The sequence below is a fragment of the Protopterus annectens genome, chromosome 6.part0 (genome assembly GCF_019279795.1).
Source record: "Protopterus annectens isolate FY-2018-M chromosome 6.part0, PAN1.0, whole genome shotgun sequence".
Classification (NCBI taxonomy): Eukaryota; Metazoa; Chordata; order Ceratodontiformes; family Protopteridae; genus Protopterus; species Protopterus annectens.
Genome location: NC_056737.1, coordinates 921223426 through 921240993, shown reverse-complemented (window position 1 = coordinate 921240993; position 17568 = coordinate 921223426). Strand labels below are relative to the sequence as shown.

The 17568-nt window shown below is 39.5% G+C and overlaps 1 protein-coding gene across 2 annotated transcripts in view; it reads left to right on the top strand.

Moving 5' to 3' along the window:
- The window catches only part of CHGA (chromogranin A), a 396109-nt gene extending 393094 nt beyond the window's left edge, over window positions 1–3015 (top strand). For both annotated transcript variants that reach the window (XM_044074572.1, XM_044074571.1), the window contains one exon: window positions 2427–3015. In XM_044074572.1, coding sequence (XP_043930507.1) covers window positions 2427–2510 — 84 coding nt within the window. In that variant the 3' untranslated portion in view covers window positions 2511–3015. The remainder of the gene's footprint in view (window positions 1–2426) is intronic.
- Window positions 3016–17568: the final 14553 nt, after the last annotated feature.

Here is a 17568-nt window from a genome sequence, read left to right as displayed (position 1 = left end):
CGACTGACTATAGTCACACTAGAGACAGCCTAGTAGGAGCATTGGATGACTCTGGGAATCTACAAGCATGGAAACTGGACCAACAGCCTAAGGGATAAGCAATGTTAGTGGGGAATAGTCTTTCTGTACTAAATAAGAGAACATCTTGCACATTCCTTATGTAAGTGGATATCCTTGTTAAATGCTTTACCGAGTATTTCTGTGTATACTTGTAGTCATATTTTTGAATCTGGTGACATAAACTTTGCTTCTATGATTTATTTACCCTGGGAATGGAATATTTCTGGATGTATCAAACAATGCTATTTGCTAAAAAAAGGAATAATATATGAATTCCTCTTTATAGTATGACTGCCTCAGCTGGGTATATGCTTTCTATGGTATCTCATTCTAATCTGTTGTATGCATATTCAAAACAAAGTGATTTGAATAGACTGTCATCATAATGTATTATACGCAGGATACAAACATCCACTTACTTTTTAATGCACCAAAGTGTACTGAAAGCTATTACATTCAATTTTGAAGTGACTACAGTCTTGTGACACTAATTTTATTAACTTCCGTTTCTAGCAGCCATGCTGAGGTCTAGCCAGCCTAGTATATAATGGTAATGTCTTGTAAATTGTTTTACTTCGATATTTCTGAAATGTACTAGAATTTACTATACCACCTTTTAATTCATTCATAGTAGTAAAGAACTCTAAGATTCTAATTCCAAGCCCTTACTTCAACACCTTTTCAGCAATATCATGGAGTACACAATTATTCATAGTGTAGTATTTTTTATGTTTGCTTCTTCTAAAATGATAAAATTTACATGTTAAGAGGTTTAAATAAATAGAGGTAAAGGGGATTTAAACTGATCAAACTGCATTTGAAATGCTGTGCTATTAACCATGTCTCTTTATTGATCTTTTTATTTTAAAATCTTTTTGGGCTCTTCACCCACCCAACGACAGTTACCATAAAGCTTTCCTTTGAACAGCAAACTCACCCATTTATTCTTCCCAGAGACATGAGCCCACCAGATCTTTCATTTCCCTGGAATGTAAGCATTAGGTGGCAAGTATATTACTCTCATCTTCTGTTATGGGGGGAATTTTTGTTTTTAATTCCCTCGATTCCTTGGTAGCAATGTGGGCTTTGGAGTGTGTTGTCATTAGGGAGTGCATGCACATGACAACTTCCTGTTAAGTGATGCAGCACTCGCAACAACTACATCACTTGTTCATTGGTGTGAGTGTTACATCTCCCTCCCACAAATGTCATTAATGCGCTGCATCACTCCCACCTTCCTCCACCAGGATGGGTGAGGTGGCATCACACCCTCCCTACCCTGTCACTGTCACCCCAGCATTCATTCTTCCAGTCAAACACAAGTCATGTGATTCACAGTCAGGACTGAGAATCACATGACCTGTCGCAAGTTCTTTACTGATTCCTAAATTAGTAACTTTGCCCATAACAAAATTATGCATCATTTAAAAGGCCAAGTATGCATACATTTTTGAATGATGCATGCTTCAGGTGTTCCCAGTATTCCAATTCCTTAGGGTTTATCTCTGGAATTATCCATTATAGTCTAGACTAAAACAGAATCTGGCAACTGGTGCAGAAGATTAAGGCTGTCGTTCCTGTGGTACAGGGTTTGATTCCCTTAGCCCTCATTTGCCCACTGTATTACATTGAGCAAGTCACTTAACCAGATGGTGCTTGGAGGTAGTTGGGAATTTAGACTAGGCTCTTCAATGGTCCAGTGGACTACAGGTCTCGTAACAACCTATGTGGTTCCCTAGCTTGCTTCTAGCCAAGGTGCCCCTTTCATTGGGACTGTTTCAATTAGCAATGCCATATACCATGAGGTAAGCCCATAACACATGAGAGTTTCATGTCATAAAACTGATAAAATTAGTTGAAGATGTGGCAGAGGTGTTCATCACAGCTGTACTACAACTGGCTGATTATATTTATTTAATTTTGTTCAGCAGATTAATGTCACTGAACCCAAAGCTCCTTTATGAAGGAGAGGAACCCTGCATTGCAGACAGAGGGACACACATTATATATTTATTTATTTATTGATTGATTGATTGATGTATATATGTTCCTTGCACAGAAAATCAATATAAGCAGAATATCTTTTGGAGATGTACACCAAAGAAACAGTATAGACTTCTAAAATGTGTCCAAATAATATCCCCAGGTCAGGATTGAACCATCAGCCTTGAAATTGAAATGCAGCAGAAGTATTTATTGAAACACCATGCCCTCCTTCAAGTAAAACATTGCAATACATGCTGTAGTCTTTTGCCAGTCTTTAGAAACCCATCTTCAGGTTTGCTGGAGCAAGTAATACAACATTTTAAATGCAAAAAGAAATTTATTTCAGCCATACTTAAGCGAGTGTCTTGCTTTGTTTTTAGGACCATGAGATGGAGAGTCTTGCTGCCATAGAAGAAGAGCTACAGAAGGTGGCTGAAAAGCTACACGAGCTAAGAAGAGGATGAAATTTACAACCTAAATACAGCAATTGTAAACAGAATAAGAATACATTTACTGTAACCACTGCACACTTTTACAGTGCACTAATACTCACAGAATGCAGAGATACAAGCTTTTAAATTAAAAACAATAGCCCATTCTTTCTGAAAAAAATAGTTTGCCATTTTATGTAAAACTTGTGCTGTTTGCTTATTCAATCATTTCTGTGCAACATTAAGATATTTTCACATTTTCTATCTAGAAAAATGCAGTCTGGGCTCTGTTTCATCTCTGTTGAAGCAAAAAAGGCTTTTTAGAGTACTACACTTAACAATATCAGACTTTCCTGATAAAATAATCATTGCAATAATTCGTTAACTGTTCTTTAGAGTGAATACCTATCTGTATGAACATTTTAAATAAAAAATAAAAAATAAACTGGGTGCACCATCACATGATGCTAGAGTAAGAAACTGTTATTTTAATTTATAATATTGATAAATAAAGTAATTTCTAGCATGTTGACCAGAATTATGTGTATTTATAGTTAATTCTGTAAAAATTAAACTCATGGTGTGGACTCAATGCCATAATGTAAACTGCATCTATATAAATCTAAGGATTTTACAATGACTATAAAAGGAAAGTCATGCACAGTTAAGGAGCTTTGTCAAATACTGATTTTAAACCAGCAAGCTTCTTGCTGGCATTCAGGAATATACCTACCAATATAAAGCAAAGTGCCCTTCTGCCAGTACCTGCTTGCCAAAGACAATTTCCAGACAGATAGCATATAAAGCAATTATGTTTATGGCTTCTTCCAGTGAATTGTTTCACGGTATGCTGTTCTGTGCCTAATCTGTTCTATGTAGACTACCTTTTCATTTAGATTGCTTTTCTACATTTTATTTATTTTTAAAGGTGGCCTCAGCTGATATGAATAACGCTGCAAGAGCTGTTAGTTTTATATTACAAACTGAATGTGTGGATGGCAACTGTGTGATATATATCACAAATAACAGTTATATTTGTTATGTAGATTGTATATAATGATTCTGTAATTGGAATGTGAGTTGGTGGATGTATTCAAGAGACAAACAGAAAAGGGGAGAAAGGTTAACAGGCAAGGCAGCTGCAAGCTGGTATAGCAAACTACAGTTACAGCAGAGCAACAGTTGTCTCTTTATGTCAACAAATATATAATGTAATAGTTTCAGCAGATTGCTAGTTAACTCCCATTACCTGTTAGTGATGTTTTCAGTCCATAGAAGCGTAACCCTAAGCAGAACATTTGCTTTACTCAGCCTTTTTTATAGTGTTATGTGCATGCCAAAGTTATACATTTTGTCAAAAAAGGTTGCAACTGTGTGACACTATGGCTTGTATATAAGCTGCTTAATGAAACAGTTCTTGTGCTTTAATTGACAAAAATTCCTGTGCTGTACATTGGCAGTCACTGGGTTTGTCATACTTTTACAAATATTGTTTTACTTTACTTAAGGTAGCTCTTCCTTTTATAGTCTTATTCATGTTGTTGTGTCTTTCGGCTTTTCCCGGTTAGGGGTCGCCACAGCAGAACTCCAGTCCACTAATGATTGACAGTTGATTTTTACGTACCGCGTTCCCAGCCCTGACGCACAACCTTCAATGAAGGTACGCCCATTCACGTATGTCTCCACTCAGAAGATGCTCTAGCTGAGAATCGAACCAGACAGCATCTTACTGTGAGGCGACAACGCTACCACAGCGCCACCACCGTGGCTCTGTTATAGTCTTATTCATAATTAAGGCTAATGTGACTACCGCTTCTCCCTGTTTACTCAACATGAAGCAAATGTACTGTTGTTGGGAAATCTATTGTTTGTCTGTAGCCAACTGATCAGCACACACAATGTCATCAATGGAAGGTTACCAGTGTCTTGTAATGGCAGTTAGACTTTAAAGAACAAGAAAGTGAGCATTGCATTTCATCACTTTCTTCCTGCTGTAAAAGTTTGTGTTATCTCAGAGTTGGTGCTGCTGTTGTTATTGTTTGGAACTATTTGAACCACTTCTTATGCTTTGAATATCCAAACCATTTTAAAGTGGTAACTTTTTGCTGCCTTATTAACACCTGTGGTAATCTATAGTGCTTACTTCTTGAGGGTGGAGAGCTGTCCACTTAGGCTGTGGATCTGGAGGGCTGTCAACTCTTTGATTCCATGTATTGGATGACTGCTGTGTTCAAGTGTTCTTTTAGTGGCTTTTGTCTTTTTTTCTACTGCTTGCCGTTTAGTTTCTACTTTCTGTGCTATAATTATACAGTACAATGCTTGACATCAGATTGGAGTTTTCCCTTGTCTCTTTTGATATATTTAGGTACTTTGGATCCTATCTGGACAGTTTTCCTACACTGATCTATATTAAGAGTGGTACCATGCTATCCCTCCAGGGACTTTGGCTAACGTCAAGGTCAAGAAGATTAGTGACTCCTTATATTTTGGCTTTTATTTATTTGTTTTTGACCTTGCTTTTCCTTATTTTGATTGCTTGAAGTCTTTTTTGCAGTGGTGCAACTGATATATTTTTTCTATCAATAGTTCTTTGTGTCCTCAGTCAGCAACTATGGACATTAATACCTTGTAATATTCAAGGGACCCCCTCCCCTAACATGCCACCTTTTTGTTTCCATCAAACTTCGTTTGGATATTCCTTTCATTTATGCCACAAATTTTGTATTCTTAGCTGGAATGGGGAGGTCATAGGAAGCAGACTACAGAGAGGACTCCAGATTCGGATCTTCAGATTAGAATAGCTGAGCACTGCCCTTGAGTGAAATATCGTACTTTGAGCTTCAATTCTCTGTCATATATCCAGAAAGAACTGGTTTACTTTGACAGATATCATGGATTTAAACTACCCTCTCTGGGCTTTTGTATCAGCCTGCAACAAGCCCTGTATTTTGGACTTGTTCTGAGATGTTGACCTTGCTTTCATCATTGAGACCTGGTTAGACAAGAGATTTGGGCCTTAATTAGTAGCATCTGTGTTCCCAAGGTTTTGTGTGTTGCAGCACCAGAGAATTATTAGGACTAGGAGTAGGATCATGATTTATTGTTACTTCTCACTGAGGCTGCCTGAGGTTAAGTTTGGTGCTGCCAACACCTGTGATTATGTCATGGATATAGCGACAAACTATGGGCTTCTCCTGATCTACCATCCACCCTCTAATTCCACAATGTTCTTACATGAGTTCACAGATTTCCTCATCAATCCCACATATCACTATTTCCTACTTGGTTGGTTTTAGGTGATTTCAGTTTTTGGGTTGTTTATGAATCTTTTAACCTAGCATATGAATGTCTCTGTCTACCATTAAGGGATTTGTCTTTGCTCAGGTCATTATCTCTACTGCCCATTATTTTGGACATGCATTGGGTTTAGTATTTCAATGTCTACCTATGACATGGTGGTGGATCCAGTTTCATTGTCAGATGCCACCAATTTAGTTTATGGTGGGAATGTCCCAGTTATACAGTCCTGTAACCTTGAGCTGATGGAATACAGGAACTAGCAATCTGTTACCTGTAACATTCTTGTTCCAGCCATCCATTCAGGTGTGCAATGCAAGTGGCCCTGATGAGATACTAGGAGCATATGATAATAAAGTGTATGTCTCCCTGGACTTCTTTCCCAACCTTATATATGCCCTCTTCATCTCAGGCCACTAGAACCCTAGTTTGCTGTAGGACTTTAGGCTATGAGAAGTTCTGGCCTAAGGCTTGAGTTTAAATGGAGATGTACTGGCTACTTCAATTTTAAGCTTAGAGTTAATGAACACTATGCTGTTCATAGGTTCATAGGTGTTTACTGGGCTAATGACCACAAGGGCCTTTTTAAGCCTAGCCATGCATCCCAAATTTATGACAGGTTCTGATACCCTTGATGAGTGTAAGCAGGGGTTTGGAAGATGAAACATTTACATGCAGGGGCCTGGGTGATGAACCATTTACATGATGACTGTGTCCATTAGAGACATAGGAGCCAAACCAGGGATGAATTTCCTGTTCCCCATCCAATTGTCCAAGTTGCACTTGAATTGGGTTAGGGAGGAACTCTCCTTCACATGGATGGGAGCCTGTTGCAAAGACAGGGTAGTCTCTCGGATACATACCTGTCTCTCCAGCAGGTCCAATTTATATCACAGACAAGGTTTAATCTTTAGATCGGGTAATTTTAGTTTGTTTTGTGGATATGCAGGAGGTCCATCAGAATAGAGTCTGATAATGCTCTGTATTCCAGGCATAGATCTCCCCTCAAAAACCTGTAGGAGACAGAATACAGGGAAAGAGCCTTGAGGTGGTCTGCATAGGACATTTTACTTATGCCCTGTATTCTTTTAGTGAGGAATCCCTGTGCACATTCCAGTTGTTGGACATGCCTAGTAGATACATACCAAAGGGGGCATTGTACTCAATGATAGGTCTGATGAATGCTGAATACAGTGGAGTAATGACTTCCTTGGACTTAGATGACATACAATTGTTTATATGTTGCGCAACGTAGAATGATTTCCTCACTATTGAAGACACATGATGGTGAAAGGCTAGATTACTATCAATGCATGTACCTAGGTTCCTGACTACTGGGTCAGCTCTAAGGGGTGTGTTGTCAATATAATAGTTACCAGGGTGGATGACTTCCGAAAGGATACTGTTATGCATGTCAGGCTACTCAAGTCAGAAGTGACAAACTTCATGACACCCATGTAGACGGGAGCTGAAAGTTCGACTGCTGAATCCTACACTAAGGCACTGTATGAGCACATCCACTCGTGCATGAATCGTGCCATCCCAAATAGAACCAAGATGTTCTCCTCCAAAAAAAGGAAGCCACTCTGGTGGTCCCCTGCCATAAACAAACTATACAACAGAAGGAAGAAACTGTTGCAGAAAAGAGGAAAATCCCAGGATGCAAAAAACTCCCTTACCAGTCTCAGTAAGAAGCTGAGATCCCTCATAAAATCCTCCAAAGCTAGTTATGAAAATAAAATTGCCAAAGATTCCAAAGACAACCACAAGGCATTCTATAGTTATGTCAAGAATCTAAATGGCAATGCTCAGATCTGCTCTGAGCTACAACAGAATGGCATTAAATATACTGATCCCAAGGATATCCAAGGATGCCAATATTCTGGCAGATCGATTTAGTGCCAATTTCACCCCCTCTCACCCCCTAAAGGGCCCATCTCAATACCAAAAGATTGCCAAATTCCGGTAATCATGGACCCACAGGTAGAAACTGCACTCTCCAAAGCTAAGAATACAGCATCCATGGGACCAGATGACATCCCGGGCTGTGTACTACATGAACTACAAAATGAACTGGCACCTCACCTAAGTGTCATGTTTAATCATAGCCTCACCTCAGGCTTCATGCCCACTGAGTGGCACACATCTACAGTTATCCCACTCCACAAGGAGGGGGATCCACCTTGGATACCGGGAACTACTATCCCATCAGTCTGATGAGCCTTTTCTGCAAGGGCATGGAATGCATTATCATGGAACTTTTAAACAAAGACATTGGCAACCTTCAAACACTGGACCCCACTTAGTTTGGGTTCGTGAAGGGCCGATCTTGTTTCCTGAACCTGATTGACTTCTTCGAATCAGTCTCCAGTGCTGTGGACGAGGGTAAGGCAGTCTACACAGCCTATCTGGACCTCACCAAGGCCTTTGACACCATCCCCCACTCTGGAATCATAGATAAACGTACTAAGCTGGGCATAAATCCCTACATCACTTGATGGGTTGCCAACTGGCTTACTGACAGAACCCAGACTGTAAAAGTAGCCAACTCCAAATCCAGTTCCAGACAAGTGACAAGTGGAGTACCTCAGGGTTCAGTCTTGAGAGCACTCTTGTTTGGCATCTACTCCTCTGAAGTACAGGCCAACACTAAGGAACTCTGGCTAACAACGTTCATAGATGACTGCAAACTGGGAGCCATTATTGAATCCCCAAATTATGTTGATATTCTACAAAAGGGCCTTACATAAACAGATGCTTGGTGCCAGAGCCATGGGCTCAAGCTTAATGCCAAGAAATGTATACTTATCCCCTTTGGGAAAAAAACACGTATGCATGAATTACCACATAGGTGGCAGTACACTAAACACCGAAAGTGTGATGAGAGACTTAGGGACACAGGTGGACAGTGGTCTCACCTTTGATAACCACATTGCCACAACAGTCAGGAAACCCTTCTATGTGACACACCTCATCACAAAGGGCTTTTCATCCAGAAAAAAGGAGGTCATTGTCCCACTGTACTCACCCCTCATTAGACCCATTATAGAGTACAACGCCCCATGTGGTATGTACCTCACAAGACATCTGCAACAGCTAGAAAGGCCACAGAAATTCCTCACTAAAAGAATCACAGGCCTAAAGCAGATGCCCTATGCTGACCATCTAAAAAAACTCCAGCTATACTCTGTGGCAAATCGTCTACTCAGAGGCAATCTCTGCTTAACATACAAGGCAATGTCAAACCCTAAGCTGTTGGACATGCTCCACTTAAAGAAATCCCAATCCGTCAGAGCCACACACTCCAGGGATCTAAACCTTGTCATCACAATGAACAAAACATGCTGGAGGGATAGGTTCCTGACCCAGAGACTCCCCATACTCTGGAATAGACTGCCCATACCTGTCAAGCAGAGCACCTCCTTGGCCCTCTTCAAAAGGAACCATGACGATTGGATGGGAGATAGGAAATTCACCCCAGGGATTGCATCTGTTATCCTGCTAGACAGGGGTTCAAGGAAGTAAATAATGTGGGAAGAAATATCCAGGAAATTGTTATGGCTAGGCTTGTATAGGCCCTAGGGCCAATAGCCTAGTACCAACCTCTGAATTTAGTTTTAGTCCATGGCTGTAACACCAGTTGTTTGTCTGTATCAGCCCCTCCTGGAAAACATTTGTGTCAGTGTGGGATACAGTGACCACTCCTAATTTGCAATCATCTGCAAACTTAGTCAGCCAGAAACCACTAACATTGGCCTTGACTTCAGAGAAGTAAATGCTAAAAAGGAGCGGTCCAAGGACTGATCCCTGAGGGACTCCACTTGTGACTGGCCTCTTTGTAGAGGTGGACTCAGTAATTCTAACTTACTGGGTTCTGTCTGTGAGCCAGTTGGCTAACCAGCTGGTGACATACGAGTTTGTACCTAACCTCTTGAGTTTGTCAACAATGCCCGAGTGGGACATTGTATCAAATGCCTTAGCCAGGTTAAGGTAGGCAGCATGAACCATTTTTCCTCATCGATTACTTTGGTGACCTTCTCAAAGAATTCTACCAGGTTGAGTAGGCATGATCTGCCCTTGACGAAACCAAACTGGGTCGGGTCCAGTGTCTGGAGGTGTACTATATCTCTACTGATCATTTCCATAATTCTTTCCATGACTTTACATATAAGACTAGTGAGACTTATGGGTTTGTAATTTCCAAGGCCTGTAGCTGGCCCACCTTTGTGCAGAAGGATGACTGTTGCTGTTCTCCATTCATGAGGCACAAAGCCTGTTTGGAGGCTATAGTTAAATAGTAATTCCAGAGGCCCTGATAGGTCACGTTTCATGCTATTTAGAAGGCATCCTGTGATATTGTCTGGGCTCATTGTTGCAGTGTTCTTGGTCTTAGAGAAAGCATTAAGGACCTGTTCCCTAGTGATAGTAGGGGGAGTTATATTTGATGGTATTTCCTAAATGAATGTTGAGGGGGGGAGAGAGGGGTAAAGTTGGAGCTGAATTGATCAGACAGGAGGTTTGGTGTATCTTCTGGCTCAGTATAAGTGGCTCTATTTACAATGAGCTCTGTACACAACTGCCTTTGAGGGTGCAGACAAAGCTAAGGAATGCTTTGTGGCTTTCCTTGGCCTGGGAGGCCAAACTTACCTCACATTTGGCTTTGATAGACTTTATTTGTTCTCTAAGTTGTTTATTTAGTCTGATGAGAGTGATTTTATCCTACTGGGTGCTGGGTGCTGCACCTCCTAATTTTTGCCAAGATGTTCTCCCTTCTGTTGTGATTCCACCAGGGTGGCTTGTTTTTTGAATTAGTTCTGTACTTCCTCCTGGTGGATATAGCTGCCTCTATGCAGCTATTAACATGCTTGTACAGGGTCTTTGTGAACAGTTCTGCATAGACAGCAGTGTTCTCAGGGTTTATGGGGGCTTGAAATTTTGTCAGGTTATCTCTTAATAGCAGGAGGTTAGCCTTTGAGTAGTTTCTGAATATTCCAGGTTTATTAAGCTGAGATCTCCCTTAAGAAGGCAGAGTTTCTAAATAAAGACATACCTTCTGCATCCAAATGACTGTCTGTGCACCTTTCAGTGGTGGGCAGCCTGCATGCTTTGGCTTATCTCTCGTGCTCATAAGGCAGTTTCATCCGATGAGGGCAAATTGGTCACTCATTTCTTTACAGCTGATTTGGCATTTTCATGGTCAGTTTCTTATTCCACAACATGTTCCCTGAGTGTACATAGTGGTTATGTGGGGCTGTTGGCTTGGTCCTGGTTTGAGTTTCAGCTGGTTGACTATGCTAAACTGGTCTCTGTAATTTCAGCTATGCAATCTGTTACCTGTGAGCAGAATCCTCATCCAACAAGACTGGCACTGGACTATCTTCATTACCTTAAATCTGTGATCTACCAAAATGTCTCTGCTTCTTTGATTATTCGGGTCTTAACATCTGCTTCAAGCAAGGCCTTAGTTACCCCAAACACAAAGAAATGTAATTTAAACCCTAGTGATCTGGATAACTATCACCCTATCTCTAACTTCCATTATAGGTAAGATTACTGAGAAGGTTGTTTGCTTCTTGATTTTGTTCTCAAAGAGTACTGTGTTCATGACCCATACCAGTCCTGTGTCTGCACAGATATAATACTGAGATGACCTATGCATATAATAGCAAGAGATCTAAGGTATTATTCATCTTTGTACTCCTTGGAGCTTAGTTCAGCATTAGACACAGCTGGTCACACCATTGTTTTAGACTGATTTCAAAACATACTAACGCACTACTACAAGTAATCTGAATTGTTTCACCTCATAACTTTCAAACACACACAGCATATTGTTGTTGGGATAAATGTATTATCAGTTTATCATGTCACATCCAGAGTTGCACAATCCAAACTGATCATTTTATTGTTCTCTGTGTATATGTTGTATGATTGTGAACTCATTAGCAGGAGAGTTCTTCAATACTATTGTTATGTTGATGATGCCCAGCTTCTCAGAGCAGCATGCTATGTTCTGATTCACTGGGTAAGGACTTGAAATGCATCCAAGACTGGATGACAGCCAACCACCTGAGGCATGACAGTATCAAGACTATTTCAACAGCTATCCACATGACCTTATGGGATTCTAAGTGTCTGGTCTTAAGTTATTTTATTGTTTATAATGATCACAGTTTAGATATTTGAGAAAAAAAGGAAGCTTGGCCTTTTTAGGGTAATAGCCAAAAGTTTTGGAACAGTACTCTATCTTGTACACTAGCCTCTAGAATGTTGCCCCCACCCACACCCTAGACAGTGCAAATATCTGGAGACCATACTTTTCCAATATCAAGAAAAACACGTTCCTGAAATTGCAGACCTAAGCAGGAAACTATTTAGCTAACCAAGTATTCTGAAAAAAGAAACTATTTAAAATGTATAACTTGATAACAAATAAAGCTATGGGAAATTTCTTTCTTTATTTATTTTATTTATTGGCATTTGTTTACTGGGAAAGTCCACTGGGTAAAGAGAACCCATTTTCTGTGGTGGCCCGGGGGAAAACCTCAGCAGTAAAACAGTACAAAAATATATAACAGTAAGTACAATATTAAGAATAATAAAGAAAGTAGAAGTAAGCAGCCAAACTCCACAGGTACGAAAAGTAAAATTTATTGAGTGCTTTTGTCTCCAAATACAGGACTTCTTCAGAATAAATTAACAGAGCACAAACTTCCCTATATATACACACACAACCTCCTGCACAAGAATTAATTGAACATTAATCAAGTTCCCACCCTTAATTAATACAAGTCGCACAAAACAAAAATCCTGACTGAATCTCATGAAAACACTTCATAAAAACTAAAATGTATTCATACTAATAACGTTTAGACCTGAAGAATAATAATTTAGCCCATTGTATTCATGAATTAAAGCCCTTATGTTGACATACATTAAAACTGCTAAATGCAAAAAGCAGATTTTAATTTCAGCAAGGGGCAAATGTAATTCTATCACTGAGTCCAGGATAGATAGTAAATACAATATAAGTGGGTGGCCATGGTGGTGCAGCGATTAGCATTGCCACCTCACAGCAAGAGGTTCTCTGGTTCGATTCTTGGCTGGGGTGCCTTCTGTGTGGAGTCTGCATGTCCTCCCTGTGGTCGTGTGGGTGTCCTCCGGGTGCTCCAGTTTCCTCCCACATCCTAAAGACATGTTGTAGGTGGATTGGATACTCTAAATTGGTGTTAGGTGTGAGTGTGTGCATGTGTGTGCCTACTGTGGAAGGTTGGGTGCTGGGCTGGCAACTCAACACTGTAAAACTCCACTGCCAATCATTCTGTGAACCATTCTTCCACTCTGGCAACCCCTAACTGGGATAAGCCAAAAGGAGATGACGATCTAATACAATATAAGACAGCTTCCAGATACAAGCAAGTAAGCACAATGCATACATAGTAATATACAATAAATTGTAAGGGTGTCACACAAATCATATGTACATATGAGTATAGAAGAACATAATTTGTATTAAACATAATTACGTGGTATGTACAAGGTATTTGAGGTAACTGGGTAGTAAAAGGATGGGAAAAGGGGCAGTGAGAGGTGATGGAGAAAAAAGATGGATAGAAGAATGAAAGTTAGTGAGGTTTGTTTTGGTAGTGCGTATGAATGAGTTTGAAAAGGTGGGGGTGTAGGATAGTGTGTGAGTAAACTTAGAGTGGAAGCATTTCAAGTTATGGAAGAACGAGAATAGAGGCATGTGCATTGCCAGAGGGAACAGAGGTGTAGTCATAAATCTTTTTTGAAGGATGTGATTGTACTAGAGATTCTGATAGCTGATGGTAAAGAGTTCCAAAATTTGGAGACAGAGAAGTAATAAAGCATGTTGCCGGCAGGGAGTTTAGGTTTGTATACCTGTCGTAAAAGTTGGTTTTCAGATCTGAGTGGTCTGTTGGGGTTGTAGTGGGTGAGGTTTGAAGAGTGGTCTGGGCAGTCTAATGGTTTGTAAATAATTTTATGAGCTGTAATTAGTTGTAGGTAGGTAAGACGATGGGGAAGTTCAAGCCAGTTAGGTGATTTTAAGAAGATTCAATGATGGGAAGGGTATTTTGGATTGGTTGCAAATTTGGCACCCTTGTTGTAACAAGTCTTAAGCTTGTTTTTTAGGGTGCAGATGATATTGGTTAGGAGAGGAGCACCACAGAGTAGTGAGGGTAAGAGAAAAGTTAAGGTAAGAGTGCATTTGATGCAGCAGTATTTTTGTAGGTAGAGGGAGCTTGCTTGTAGTTTGTGTTTTTGATATTATTATGGATATGGAGGTCAAATATCAGTTTTTTTAATGATAACCCCTAGTAATTTAGTGTGGGAGACAACTTTTATAGTTGTGTTGCTTTGAGAATGAATTGTGAAGTCTGTCTTATTGACAGAGAGTTTTTTTCTTGGGAGTGAATAGTATCATCTGTGTTTTATTTGGGTTTAGAGCTAGATTATTATTACCAATCCAGGTTTTGGTAGTGGTAAAGGCATTTTGGAAGATTTGCAAAAGTTCTGTTGTTGATTTAACAGAGCAAATAATGGTCAAATCATCTGCATATTCTACAACAGATACATGTGTGAGTTGGGTATGGAAGTCATTTATAAAAATACTAAATAAAAGGGAGTTTAATATGGAACCTTGGGGCACTCCTGTAGTACAGTTAAGGAATGGAAAGAAGGAGTTGTGCCATCTAGTGGATTGTTGTCTATCACTCAGATAATTTGTGAACCAGTTTAGAGTTGTTGGGGAAATACCTAGGGTGGAGAGTTTGTTGAGAAGAATGGGGTGTGAGACCATATCAAAGGCTTTTGATATGTCTAGAAAGAGAGAGCACACACATTTACCATAATGTCTGGCTTGATTAATGGTGTCCATGAAGGAAATAAGGGCAGTAGAGGTGCTATGACCAGGTCTAAAGCCATGCTGAGTTGGAGAGAGGAGATTGTTTAGCTGTAGGTGGTTGAGAAGTTGATAATGAATATATTTCTCAAGGATTTTGGGGGAGGGGAGAAAATTCCAATGGGCCTAAAGTTAGTGATGTTTTTGTTGTTTCTTCCTTTGTGGAGTGGAGGAATGTATGCTTTTTTCCATATAGCAGGAACATAAGACTCTTGGAGAGATCTATTGAAGAGAATACTGATAGAATAGGAAATAGCTCTTGCTGCCATTTGGAGATCTTCTGGAGGCAAGTTGCTGGTGGCACAGGAGCCAGGCTTCAGTTTCAGGAGAAGTTTTGTTATGGAGGAAATGGGGATAGGGGAGAAAGAAAAGGCAGTTGAGTTGGGGGGGTGCTACCTGGGGGAAGGAGATGAAGGGTGAAAGTTAGGAGTAGTGTTAGTATGAGGGAAAGTGGAGGTGAGTTTGGCTATTGTGTTGAAGTATGAGTTGAAGAAGGTAGCTGTTTCAATGGTGGGTTTGTCAGGGAATGGGCATGGGTTGTTTATTGTACCAGGATGAATTAAAGATGAAATGGACTTCCAAAACTTCTTAGGGTTTTGTTTGTGATTCTTTTGGAGATTTAGGTAGTACTTTTTTTCTGTTATTAATGATTAGGTGTTTTACTTGGTTACAGAGTTGTCTGAATTGTAAGAGATCAGTGGGATTTTGATGATTTTACAATTTTTTCCATGTTTTGTCTCTGGTATTCATCATTTGCTCGGTGGTTCTAGTAACTCAGATGGAGTGCTTGATTTTCACTCTTTTAGCCAAACAGGGGCTAGTGTATTGAGGATAGTTAGAAAGGTGGAGTTGAAGAACCCGACAGCTTCAACTAGTAGGGGGAAATTTAGAGTATTCCAATATATCATTTGTAGGGATTCATTAAAAATTGTGGGGTTAAAGTTACTTAGATTTCTTGATTGTTTAAATCGGTGTTGGGAAGGTTTTTGGTTGGTATTTTGAATTATGTAAGCTGGAAGATGGTCACTAATACTACAGGGGAGAGCACCTGCTATTGACACTTTGCTAGGGTCAGAGACTAGTATCCAGTCTAGAACTGAGCTGCTGTCTTTATTTTTGTTGGGTCTAGTTATACCTGTAATCATTTGTGTAAAGCTGTACAGATTGATATTAGGTGAGGGAGAATGGTCGGAGAAGTCAAACCAGTTTATATTTACATCCCCTAGGATGATTGTTTCATTGTTAATATTACCTGATAGCCAAGCAAGAATATCTTCTAAAAGGGGAATATTGTTGCCTGGGGAGATGTATATGGTGGTTATGCATATAGATTTAGAATTGTTAAGTTTGAGGAATGAAATGAGTAATTTGGCAGTTGCAAATTGAGGAATAGGTTTAATGTATGGGACTATGGTGAGAGTATTGGGGAAAATTATAGCAATGCTTCCTCCTTTTTTGTGGAGTCTATCACCCTGTAGGCAGGCATAATCTGGGGGAAGGAGTTCTGAATCCTTTATGTATGGTTTCAGCCATGTTTCAGTTGCAGCTAGTATGTCTAGTTTATTATGGGACAACAGACGATGGAATGCTGGTATTTTGTTTCTAATATTTTGAAAATTGGCTGTAATGATATTTAGTGATTTGTGTGAGTTGGGAAGGTTAGTATTCATGGGAATAGGGCCTGTAATAAGATGGATGTCTACAGAAAGAGGTAGGTTAGATTGTATGGACAGGTAGCATATAGGTAGGAAATGTCTTTTTGAGAGACTGGAAGTGAAGGCATGATTAAGAGTAAGCTTATGGGTAGGGAGCAGTTTTAGTTTGGTGTATAGGCATATGTCAAGTGTGTACAGACTAGGGGATATGTTAGAGTAGCTGAGGAGGGGAGAGGATTGTATTGCAGTTAGGGAGTTGTGTTTTTGGATGTCAAAGATAGTAGCTAAGGATGTTAGATGAGATAAGAGACATAGAGAAAGGGTAAGGGGGCAGAGTAGAAAGATAGTTGTATAGAGAAATAACATGGTGATGAAGTTAAAGTTGTAAGTGGGAATTAAAGGGTAGGATAATATAGCTGAAGTAGTAGAAAGTGTGTAGGGAAATGTATTAGATAAGCAGATATAAGGCTATTAGCTAGAATACAGTGTGAGGAAATTGGTTCAGTGTATATTAATTGGTGAGTGGTAGGATAGAGGTTTTGATTGGTAAACCGCTAGATGAAAAACAATTACTTTCATTTGTAGACGCAGTATATGTTTGTGAAATAGACAGTATTTTCACAGTTTTGTAAAATATAAATTCTAACACAGCATATACCTCTATTTAGGATGCAAAAACAACCAAATAAATGTTTTCTTGTTTTCTGTACAGTCTGCAGCAGCTTTCAAAGAGATAAAATACAACTGTGCTTATTTTGCAAAAAAATGCTTTCTTAAATGACAACCAATGCTACCAACTGCTTTGACTTAGCATAACAATTCATCTTATATTTTGGACATGCACTGCACTCCTCATCCTGAGCAGAGCTTATATACCTACACCTAATGGAAATCAGCTATAATGAATTTGAATGATATCTATCATACAATGTTTATAAAGACTTATGTTTTGTTACTGTATCTAATAGGCAATATATTAACCTCTCTTTGACACAAGTTTGTTAGATCTTGGCATCTTCATGGTCAGTTTCTCTTAGATTACACTACATTGCGGAAACAGGAAATCTTCCCATTCCATGCTGTATGGAGATCTCCATTCAAACCATTCGAGCTTTTAAAAGTTCGACTATCTGAAGGGGACTCATATATATATATATATATATATATATATATATATATATATATATATATATATATGGGTCTATCTGACATGGTC